This window comes from Phycodurus eques, chromosome 23 (genome assembly GCF_024500275.1).
Source record: "Phycodurus eques isolate BA_2022a chromosome 23, UOR_Pequ_1.1, whole genome shotgun sequence".
NCBI classification, from domain to species: Eukaryota; Metazoa; Chordata; class Actinopteri; order Syngnathiformes; family Syngnathidae; genus Phycodurus; species Phycodurus eques.
In genome coordinates this window covers 3,508,707-3,521,049 of record NC_084547.1, presented here as the reverse complement: position 1 = coordinate 3,521,049, position 12,343 = coordinate 3,508,707, and the positions used below count along the sequence as shown (strand labels likewise).

The 12,343-nt window shown below is 49.5% G+C and overlaps 1 protein-coding gene across 1 annotated transcript; it reads right to left on the bottom strand.

The window, feature by feature from the left end:
• Positions 1 to 1,582: 1,582 nt before the first annotated feature.
• LOC133398010 (insulin receptor substrate 2-B) lies at positions 1,583 to 11,509 on the bottom strand. Its single transcript, XM_061669534.1, is given in 3 exon segments — positions 1,583 to 3,896; positions 7,210 to 9,173; positions 9,175 to 11,509. Coding segments are annotated over 3 exon segments (3,945 nt in total). The 5' UTR covers positions 11,151 to 11,509; the 3' UTR covers positions 1,583 to 3,891.
• Positions 11,510 to 12,343: the final 834 nt, after the last annotated feature.

Genomic DNA, 12,343 nt, shown 5'->3' with positions numbered 1-12,343 from the left:
CATGTCTTTTCTTCTTTCAACATTTTCAGGTGTTAGGCTTTGCCGCAAAATAAAAGGGTCCGAATTATTGCGCCAAAACCCCCCGGAATTTCCCACTTAATTTGACAATTTGTGTGCAGCAGTTGTAGACGGCTTTACTTCCCTGTGACTGTTGGGTTTGTTTGTCAAGCTGGGGTGCGATTCAAATGTCATATATTTGTTATTCTCTGTGATGGTATTGCGAAGTTGTGATAAGCGAAAGACTGAAATAAACACAACAACCAACGTTTTGTCCTCTGAAACCTGATCATTTCCCCCCCGCCTGGCTCAATAAAAGTTGGGAAACGTTGCTGTGAGTTCGAGAGACATCGACATGTGAGTAGCTCAACTAGCAGCCGGTGGCAGCATGACCGCACGCGTTTGGCAGCCAAAGACGCAATGTTTTCATACGCGTGTACGTATCGACGCTCGATACTTTCACGTAAGCGCACAGCTTTGCCTAAAGAAAAGCCATCTTTGCTTAATGCTAACAAACAGCATCAAGAGTTGTGGTGTTATAATCCTTTAAGCAATGGCTATTTGAACACAAAAGGTGGAGCAACACGTAGATAGACAATATAACGACACAGGAATGTAATTCTTTCGGCACAAAAAACAAAACCGATATAACTGCAGCTGACTGAGGAGATGAGACTTGTATAGCCATGTCGGAATTATACTGTCCCCAGTTGGCCAAGCAAAATGAATTATCGTCATTTAATTCTTTACATTCTAGTTATGATATTACTGGATAAGTGTCATTTTTAAAAATACACTTTTTTTTGGGCTGTAACGGATTAATGGCATTTCTATTCATTTCAATGGGGAAAGAGGTTTTGAGATAGGGTTGAGCGATTAATGGAAATTCAATCGTGATTTCGATTTTGGCTTCTCACGATCATAAAAAACATTATAATCGAAGACAAACGAGGAATGTCTCGAACGGCGCAGTGCGTCTATGCAAGTTCCTGCGTTGTAAAGGACCCTGAACGCACCGCGTGACGCCTGTTGTTCTGCGCTCCCCGAGCGTCCTTGAAGCCGTTTGACACCCCAGTTGGCGTTTACTGTAAAATGCCAAACGCACAACAAAAACAATTACACACACACACACATGCACACTCATTCACGCTTAGACACGCACTTTCACAAACACTTCCTCACATGCTCTCTCTCTCTCTGGCATTCACAGACCAACATCGTCTGCCGAAGTTAAGTGACGGGTGTCCCGTTACAAAAAAGGTCACCAAGTGTGTCATCCCCTCACGAGGGACCCTGTTCTAGAAAGAGCGGACACGGACACACACACACACACACACACCATTCGGTGGATAAATATTTGACGGAAGTATGAACTGCGTGCTGGGTGACTTTTTTATTTACTCTACATGGCACCACTACAATTATCCCAGAGCAAAAATGTCAACGCTTATCTCTGCAGACATAATGACTTATACTACTTGTTGACGTGGAAGAGGAGCTGCGCATCGCAGAGGCCAAAAAAGACTTCTCTCAGCTGAGCGGCTCGCATGACCAAAGCGGACTTTGGATTGTTTTGACAGTTGAACTTTGAGACCCCGGGCAGGTCACCCGAGCTGAATAAACAGGCCGTGGCTGTCGGTGGAAATTCCGTCGAATGAGAAGGGAGGCTCTCGGGTTAAAAATATTTGAGATTCAATTGCATATTGTACGGAAGTCTATGCCGTGGACAGAAGAGTAAATACGCAAACACAGGCGCAGAAGATGAACATTTTTATTGCAATAGCTCTATGGAAAGCAAAGGTCTGATCAATATAAACACTATGCTGACGCTCAAATGGCCTCCGATAAACCACCGACCACATTCCCTCCATGAGCCAGCGAAGAAAACGAAAGACTGGCAGCGTGGGAGAAAAGAAAAAAAAAGCCACGACTTTTTCTTATTTACAGGGGGGACTGTCAAGTTTCTTCTTCCGAACGGAGAACGTACCGAGGAGAAACGCTTCCCCGCTATTGAACTCTTCCCTGTCGTGCTGATGAACGAACAGCATTCGACTGGAAAGAAAGAACAAAAGGTGGCAGGAGACGACCCCCAGATCGGAGGCCCACTACTCAACCTGAACTGTACTACACAGCAGCAAATAAACTGTAATATAGTTACAAAAAATAACCAATTTCTTAAGACAAACAACTGCAAAATGCCGCAAAAAAAAAAAAAAAAAAAAAAGTCACCAGACATTTGTTGCTTTGTTTGCAGGTTGCCTGTATACCACAAAATTTAAAAAAATAAAATAAAATAGCAACGCTCTTCCGGCGTCAACTCAAATACAAATAAAGGAAAATGGGGAAACAATGCTTGCATAAGGATGCAGTTAAGTCTTCTCTTGGAGCAAATAATTAAACAAGTCTTAATTCTTTCCAGCTGAACGCACACGGAAAAATATTTCTGAACATCAGGACACTTGTGAGGCGGACGCTTGTCGAATCCAATCTGAGCCGGGGCCCAGTTTCAAATACTGAAATGTGACAAACCGTTCAAATTAAAAATAAATAAGGTTGGCGATTGCATGGAGGAGGAGGAGGGGGGAGAAAAACAAAAACAAACTGAAAATAGCTCTTCCGCTATATAAAAAGGACCTTGTTCCAATAGCACAGGAAGGATACATGACATCTCCAAAGTGGACTTTGGGATTGTTCTGACCGGCCTGTTTTTTAGAACCATCCTCAAATCCACGCCATGACGATGACCTCGTGTGTCCTCACGCACACACACAAAAACACAAGCAACACGGCGAATGGAGAACCGAAATGATCAGTCATGTTGCGTTTCGCTACGAGTCTCCCACGTAGGAATAACTGGGAGAGCGGCGGGAAATGCTAAGTACGGACGCCAGCTCTAGCTGGCACTGCGTTTGATGCAGACGTGTATAAGCAGAGCAACTGTGCCCACCTGGAGCCGCAGCTCAGGTTACTGGAAACCTCTTTACGTCACCCGGAACTGCTGACCAACACCCTGGCATGTGTGTGTGTGCGTCAGAGATCAGAATGGTGGGATTGGGGGAGGGGGGGGGGCGCGCTCAGAGGGTCTACCCTGGGCTGCGTGACTCGTGTATGTGTGTGCATTCCTTGCGAGAAACTGTGCTGTGCATCGCGCGAGGTAAAATGTAATCTTATTTTTTATTTTTTTTTAAATAAGAATAATAACATTATAATTCCTCCATAGCCGAGGAGCTAAGAAATGTACCGGAACTATTCGAACCTTAAATAAATAATATGTGCAAGTGTACAAAAGGAAATTTTACTTCCTGTTTGGGACCGGGAAGCCATTCTAGGTCAAGTGAATGAGCACAACCAAAGAGGACCAAAAAAAAAAAGAAAAAAAGAAAAATAGATATAGTGGATATATACACATTATCAACAATGACTTTGTCCACAATGTAATAACTGTACGGTACCATAGCGAGGCTGGATGGGTAAAAACAAAGAAAAAGAAGAAACAATTTAAAAAAGAATATTGTGTAAAGACCTCACCGTAATGCCTCCCTTTATAATACCGAATGAGTAAGTGGACCCGCCTGCTAACCGCTTTGTGCAGTGGAGCCCCGACTGCTGCCTGTTCAACATGAGGCGGGAGAGCAGTAAACACTGGCACTTCACCAGAGACTCAAGTTAAAAACAAACACAAAAATACACAGTGAAGATTTGCATATAAAACAAGACAAATAAAATGGGAGACAGATCAATTGAATGGAGGGGGGGAAAAAAAAAAAAAAAAAAAAAATGCAAGCCTTTTTTTCTGTCATCTCTTGCGTTGTCTTCTGCATCCAGGACAGAACATCTCAGTCTGGTATTTGCAGGTGGGGGGGGGGGGGGGGGGGGGGTGTGGTCCGCCGCCACTCAGTCTGTGAGGACACACAAACAGGTTAGCCACGTTGCGCCAGGGAGGAGACAAAAAACATTTTTTAAAATCCATTTTCCACAAGCCCCTTGGGTGTTGCCGGTAAATGGATCTTTTGATTTTTCCAGAAAGAATGACAAACTTATACTGTCTTAGATTTATATGATATTTAATTGATTATTCAAAGCATATTTTCAGCACTAAATTGCATTTACCGCAATTTCTCGTGTATCATGCGCACCCATGTATAATACGCACCCCCAAAGTTGACCTCAAAATTCTGGAAACCCCTTCTACTTATTTATAATGCATTTTTTCAATGCATGATTTTGCTTCTACCCATATGATCAAAACATGTATTACAAGTATCTTGTGAGTTATTTTGTTAGTTTTTTTTTCAAAGAACTATTCTGAAGTTAAGCACCTTATTTGAATACATAATCCTTTTTTTTTTTTTTTTTTTTTTTTTTTACTATTACTTTGAAATTCACAGCCCTACTTCTCTTTAGTAAATTAGAAAACACACAGTTGTGCTCATTTTTGATTACCCAGGCAGAATTTATAAGATGGGTTCAATAACTAACAATAATTCAATAACTACCAAACAACGCTAACCACAAATCCACGTGATCTGATCATCATTTCGTTTGATTCAGTGTATAACAACTATCAACTGAAAACCTAGGCTCAGTTCGTAAAAAAAAAAATAATAATAAATAAATATAAATTGTCCAACTCAGGCAGGCCTTCAAAATAAAATAAAAGGGCTACAGAAAATGTGGTTCAACTGGTAGAATACTTTTGTGCTTTTATTTTGAAGGCCTTACTTTTGACAGGCTATGTTGCGCCGATGTTGCCCCAACTTGCCTGAGTGTTGCCGAGCAAACCGGGAGCATTGTTGCCTCTTTGCCGTCTGTTGGAATACTTTTTAGACAATACGGCAAAAAGGTTCTGTGTGCCAGCCGTTTGATAAAAGCGAAAAACATGATAGAATTCAAGAAAGAACTTATTTAAACTTCATCATATGTAAAACTATATGTAAAACTGTATGTAAAAACTATAGTTATTCTCTATTAAGTGTATTTTTGTGTTAATATTTTGGAGAATCTGGAACAGATTAATTGGATTTACAAAGTAGAGGTATAATTTTTGTCCACTTGGGGTCATTATACTCACATCGAACTGTACTATTTGTGACTTGTATGTTTGTTCCGGTGAGTGACGTGGGTTCCAGCGACTGGCGGTATAGAGTTGGCTGGCTGCTAACCTATTAGCTAGCCTGCGTGTTGAGTTACTCAGCGCGAATCGTGGTCATCGGCATCTCGTGAATGAATATCATATTAGGTCTTTGTTTTCTTATCGTTTGTTCAATAAAGCCAGGAAACCAGGAAATGTTTTGCTGCATTTATAGCTCAAACACCTGTTGGAAGTTTTCTGTTCAACTCCTCGTTAGAGAAGAGCAAGTTGTGCAAACGGTACTCAAACATTGAAGAGTTTTTCACTTGTAATGTCAAGGTTATAGTGCATTACAGGTTCATTCTGAAATTTCCCCAGATAGCCCGATATCCCAAACTTGTTGTGAGTAGGCTATATCTTTGGTAAATGAGTGAACGCGGCCGATGGACTTTGGCCCGAGCTCGTGCCCGCGTGACCCCGGCGATGGCGGCCGTGCAGCTGGGTGATTCCACTGAAAGCGAGGCTTTTGTGCGACAACAATGCCAACGGGGCGCCACAATACGGACGCTTTGACAAGCGGCACCGCTGGAATGCGCCTCAGCAGAGCGACAGCAAAGGTCAAAGGCAAACCGCGCGGCCGCCGACGACGACAAGGGCGCCTCCAGATCAGACTCCAAACTGCAAGTTTAATTCTTGACCAAACGAAAGGACCAATCAGAGCCTTGCTCTGACATTCCCAAAAGTATAAAAACAAGAGAATCTAAAGAGATCATGATTAATTACAGCGCCTTCTGGTGTGCGCGCGAAATTGGGCGGCATTCGATCATAAGAGTCCTGCAGACAAACGAAAGAGTGTCACTCACCAACTCCCACTCAATAATCTGCTATAATATTAGCCATTTTTCGCAAAGGATATAGAATACATGCCTGTGACTTCTCAAAACGTAAAACCCCACCAAATAGATGCTAGTCGTTAGTTTTCCCATTATGTGTTAGCATTACGCTAGCAGAATTTCAGGCAAAACTTTGTAGTCGTTTCAAATACGGTGGAATTCTGTAAGTGTCATTAAACAGTTTGAAGCCTCTTTTTTGAAGAAGAAGAAGAAGAAGAACTGCTCACTATTTGTCAAACTGTTTCTTGTTGCGAACAGAGTTGAGCTCATTGACACCATACAACGCTTGTATCGCCAATTTTACCCGCATATTAGCATACATACATCTGTGAAATACATACCCACATATATATATTACGTATATTAGAGATTTTCAATTCTAATGTCTGTTAGCCAACATATTAAGCCCCTTGAGAGCACTCAAAAGTGGAAATGGTGATCTTGTTACAAACACACCCATAAATTCACATCAGCCTGGAAATAGACGTGTAAATATAGATGGCCGCCGGTTGTGTAGGTGGCAACGCGAGAGGATAAAGGGCAGCCTCTTACAACTTTTTCTCACCTCTCTAACCTCCTCGCCTATCCCGATGCCACCTCGTATCCTCTCCAGCAGAGAAAAGGGCAGCTTCCCACCGGTACGACGGATGCAGCACGCCAAGCCCGCCGCCCACAAGCGAACCGGGTGTGCCGCCGTCGCGTTCACGCCGTAACTGAGAGATGACAATGCGTTTCCTCCCTGTCCCCGCTGCGTTGCCTTGACACGCGGCCGCAATTACGACGTCAGAGCATCGGCGGGCATCGATAAACTCGCAAGTGGAGATCAAACTAGTAGCCCTTCCTTCGGATTAATCAGTACTCAATTAGTGAGTTCAATATCACTCCCTATCATGTGGTATTGCTGAATAGTTGTTTATTTCATTATGTTTCGTCATGAAACTATTTCAGATGAACGTGAATTATTGTTAGGAAACCAATTGGAAATTCGGCCCAGGCGCCTTCAAAATCCTGCGATCTTGACGTGGCTCCACGCACTTTCAAGAGCCAAAATAGATCGACGACATCTCGAAGGAGAGCAAGTTGACAGAATGCGACTAATAATAGCACAGTACACAAAGAGCTATTTTAGTCTCGTGTGGTGAAAAAAATTATAATAAATCAGTTCTCTTCACACATTTCAAATCGTCTTCCTTGTACACAAAAAAAACAATGTTTACATTTCAGAAGCACGCGCACGTGTGCACTCACCCTTGGTTGTCGTGGGGACGCCGTCTGATTTGGTGCAGTCTAGACTGGCATAGGCCTCGTTCTCTGGCACTGTGGAAATCTCGCTGACACACGTCGACGCTGCGGCGTCCGCACGGCCCCCGTCATCTCTCGGCTCCAAGGCGATGTAGTTGAGGCCGTTTCGGTGTCCCGCAGACGTGTCGTTTCCGTACATTCTACTGGTCGCGGGCGAGGAGGACGCTGATGTAATGGTTGCCCTGCACGGGTCTGACGCGCCAACCTGGGCTTGGCCAAGCGGCGGGTCCCCGTGGCCTTCCAAAGACATCCACACGCCGTCGAAGGATGCCGAGCCCGCCCATCTGGAGGTCTGGCCTTCTTGTACGTGTGAACCGTTTGAGGTCGCGGGGTCCGCCGGCGTCAGGTGGGTGGCGGAGGTTGCCCCGCCCGAGGGCGTTGAATTTGAGGAGGAGGTGGAAGAGAAGGTTTCCGAGCTGTGTCGCCTCCTGCCTTGAGGGTCTGCCCTGACGACCTTTGGCTCCGGCGCTGGTGCCCTTCCTGGGCTCCTTGGGGGCAACGTGGGGGAAATGGAGGAGGAGGCACCGTGACCGAAGCATCCCTCGATCACGCAGAGATGCTGCAGCATGGCAGCGGGGCTCATTTGAGTTCTTTCGCCCCTGCTGAACGTCATTTCGGTGTAGCCTTCGCCCGCTGACCTCCAATGACCTCCAGCAGGGACCCCGGGGGTGGCCGGAGCACCGGGATTGCTACCCAGGGGGCGGATATAGCTGGGCGGGTTCCAAGGGGCCACGAGGCTGGGTCTGGGTGACTGGCTCTTACCCAGACACCCGTCGCTGTCCTGACGGTGACGACCCACCTCCACACTCATGTAGTCCTGAACGGCTTGGGGCAAAGGGGGGGATCGACGGTGGTCACTGGAGGGCAAGGAGGGGGCTTCGTCCTGGGTGGAAGGAGGGTAGGCAGGGGGCTGCTGTTGGCGGGGGTATTGATCACTAAAGTCGATGTTGATATAGTCTCCGGGACTGGAGGGCCTGTCAGACGAGGTTCGGGCGGTTGGCGCTGAGGTAACTGCGGATGAGGTGGATGGCTCGCTAACGCGCAGCGAACCGTGGAAGCTTCTCCTGCCTAAAGGCAGGCGGTTGGGTCTCACGGCGCGCCGGTCGGCCATTGCGGCTGTCGTGTGGTGAGCTCCGTAAGGCGGCGGTGGGTGCGAGGGTGTGGCGGTGCAATTACCGCTCCTCCTCTCAGGTGCGGAAAAGGAAGCCGTGGCGACTGATGAGTAGTCGGGCTTGGCGGGAGACTTCATCGGAACGTAGTCGTCGTACTCCTTTTCGTCCCGCTCTCTGGTGGGGGCCTTGTAGGAGCGAGGGAGAGAGAAATAAGGGCTGTAAGACCTCCAGGAGCCCTCGGCGGCGTGGCACCCGCTGCCGCCCTCCAGCTTGCGCCCCCCGCTGCCGCTGGACGACATGTCCATGTACTCTCCATTCTCAGGTCTCTCTGCTATGCTTTCACTCCCGCTCGCCCCTGTCGTGCCGGACCCGCTATGGGGGCTGAGGGAGGCCTGCACGGGTGAGGACGAGCTGCCGCCGCACCCCGGGAGCATCATCATGTAGCCGTGGGCCTCGGCGGAGGACTGCGACTGGCGGTGGGCCGAGCGGGGACCCAAAGATGGGCTATGAAACTGCGGGGGGTGGGAAACATGATGAAAGCTGGGCTGCATGGGCATGTAGTCAGGGGGCGAGTCCCTCTGCGACAGAGTCACCCCGCACATCATGGGCACGTAGCCGCTATCTTCCTTGGCGGAGGACGGCGGGGGTTGCTCGCCGCCGGTCTCCACCCGCGGCAGCGTCGAGGGCCGGCTCTGCTGGCTGTGCTCGGAGCAGGAGCTGTAGTCAGAGCGCAGAGACGACGAAGACGACAGTGGGCCCGCCCCGCTGGAGGCCCGTGCCAAACGCCACATCTGCCCCTTCTTCTAATGAAAAATGGGTTTGGGTCATTTTCTGATAGACGGCCACCCCGGGCCCGCCGCTTCTCCTCCTCCTGAGCGACGTGGAAGAAAAGCGCTCATCCTCGGTGGTTGACGTGCCCTCATCTCGCGGTGTGTCGGCGCCGCTGTTGTTCCCGGAACCGGCGCTGGTGCCGAACACCTCCCTGTTCCAGCCCACGGCCATGTAGTCGCTCAGGCAGTTCTCCTCTCTGATCGGCGGGGTGTTGCCTAGGGAATCGGGGGTGTTACTGCGCACCCGGAAGTATCGGAAGTCACCAGGGCTGGATCCGTACTCGTCAGAGGAGTTGAAGCCACCGTCGGATGGAGAGCCGCATATTGAGGCGCTGGACGGGCGGGTGAGGGTGTCCGACACAGAACCGTGGCCGCTGCTGGAGGACACGCTGACCGGGCTTGTGGTGGAAGGGAGGTGGGAGACAGGGAGGGAGGCGGAGCGGGCATGGTAGGTAGAGGCCGACGACGCCGGGTTAGCCCGCACGTAGCGCCCTCCCCCGGCGCTCGTGCCGGCGTTTCCTGTCGCCGCGCTGCTACTGCCGGCAAGGCTTCCCTCGGCGCGGCCGTGATGAGGACGCACCGAGTTGAGGTGGAGCAGGCTTCCTGTGGCGGAGCGAAACGGCCGGTTCATGGTCCCCTCGCCCTCGCTGGAGGTGCGGAAGCGGTAACCGCTGGCGCCGGAGCTCTTACTGGACGGCGGCGTCCCCACAGCCGACTCCATCCTGGATCGCCGCTGCAGCCCCGTCTGGCTCGGCGGGAGGTTGCTGAGGTGGCGGCGCGTGGTGATAAAGGGCATGGGGTTGGAGCCCGATGACTGGCTCTTACTCCTGGGCCGGAACTCTGCGAAGGCCTTCAGGGCTTTCATGGTCTCCAGGATGGTCTCGTGCATTTTCTGGGCTACGACAGAGTCATCCACCTGCATCCATATCTCCCCCGGCCCGATGGACGAGAAGCGACCCACCTCGATGAAAAAGAAGCTTTCCGAGTGTCCGCAGCGCCTGATGTTCATGAGGTGCTGGTTCACGCAGGGGGTCTCGGAGTTCAACTTGACGAGGTGAAGGGTTTTGGGTGAGAGGCAAAGGCGATACAAGCCTGTGAGGTTTTTCGTTTGACCAAGTCCTTTGGGTTTGACGTTGACATGCCACACCTCCTTGAAGACGGTACCGGGGGTGACGGTACCATATCCGTCATCTAAATCGTCCGTAATCAGATGCCCCTTTCTGCCCTCGCTCATCAGCTGACTGACAGCCACGTACCAGTCCTCCTGGTCCTGCTCGTTTTCCGCCACAATAGCAAAGTACTCATCCTTCGTGTAAAGGGCAATGAGGTGTTTGTTTTTCGAGTCGGCCCTCTTGTTGACAGTGAAGCACTGGTAGAGGTAAATCACCCTCTTCGGCGAGGAAGGGCCCACGGCTCCCCCACGCAAGCCGCTCCGGAATTTCTTCTCACTGTCGTAGTACTCCAGGCGGCTGGGGCCAAGGTGGCTGGAGGCCCGCAGCACGAAGAAGCGCTTATGTCCGTGCTTTTGCTTGCGCAGGTAGCCGCACCTCCGAATGTCGTCCGCCGCGTCCGGTGGATTGGACGAGCCGACGGCGGCGGCGGCGGCGGTGCCGGTGCCGGTGGCGGAGGGGGGAGCGGCGCCGTAGTCCACCGGGGACGACGATTTCCTACCCGGGCACTCGGCGACGTCCGCGGACAGATGGTGGTGAAGATGATGCGACGCCAGCTCGTAGTGATGCGGTTCAAGGTGGTGGTAGGAGGGCGGCAACTGATGCGAGCGAGAGCCGCCGCTGATGTTAATTAACGGGGAAGGGGCTTCCCCGACCGAGCCGTCTACGTTTGCGGTGGCAGATTTGGAGCCCACGTTCCTCTGCTGCGTCTCCAGCACCAACATCGCTGCCTTGCCTTCCTGATCATTTGTGAAATTTGCCATCCGAGAACGCATTCAAAGGTCACTTCACTTGCAAACTAATCCAAGTGGACCGCGACCCCATTCTCGTTTTTTGGGGGGTGGGGGGGGGGGCAGCTCCCGAGTCAGGCTCGGCCAGCTAACGCACAGCTCAGATTTGCACTATTCGCCGAGCAGCTGTGGTTTGTTGTTTTTTGGGGTTTTTTTTGGAATGGGGAGAGGGGCGGGGGGGGGGGGGTTAAAAAAAACGTGCCCCTTTGCCCTTGTGCAAGCGAAGCAGCTATTGCACTCGGGCCTTGTTTTAAGAAATGAAGCCTACCGTGTGCAGCATGGCCACGTTCAAGCGTATTTCTCCGGCTAGTTGCTAGCAACCCGCTGCCTTCTCCTCCTGTACACAAGTCCACAGGCCTGAGCACAAACAACACGTGACCGCCTGCGTCACGACCAATATGCCGGGCTCGAGTTCCCCCAAAACGCTCCCTGATTGGCCAATTATTGTGAGCGACAAAGCTACTCGGCCAATTGTTCAAGGATAATAGAACTTGCGTCAATGGTTCTGACCAATCACAGGACGGAGTTTTCCTCAGGTTTAAAAATAGGCGTTAACTTTCTGAGGCTTGTTTAAGAATTCGAGGGGAACGTTTCCAAGCGAGCTGTTTGGGGGCTCAAAACTGATCTCACTCCTGCAAAAAAAATTTAAAATAGTATTATAATAATAATAATAATAAACAATAATAATAAAACAAATAGTATATCTATCTATCTATCTATCTATCTATCTATCTATCTATCTATCTATCTATCTATCTATCTATATATATAGCTTGGCCAATGTTCCAAAGATGCTCCTTGCCATGGCGCCCTCTCGTGGCGAGGACGGCCCACTGCAGTAAGTGCAATTGTCCTGCTGACAAAAGAGCCAACAAAGCTAAAAAAAAAAAAAACACACACACAAGAGATGCACAAATGAGAGCGTGCTTGCCTTTGTTCACCGTGTTAATCCAGCGCAAGCACAGTAGCAACGCCGCTGCCGTTGCTGCTGCTGTTGTTGTTGGCGTTTCACTTTTGGGCTTCAGCTCAACTTTGCTTCGAACTTTCAGCATTTACAGACCCGATAGTGGCATTTCCCGTAGCGCGCTGGTGTTTAGAAAAATGGTTGGATGGTCTGATAATTATTTACTCCAAATAATGTATCTTTGTTTTTCTATATGCAAGCAACGTACAGTGAC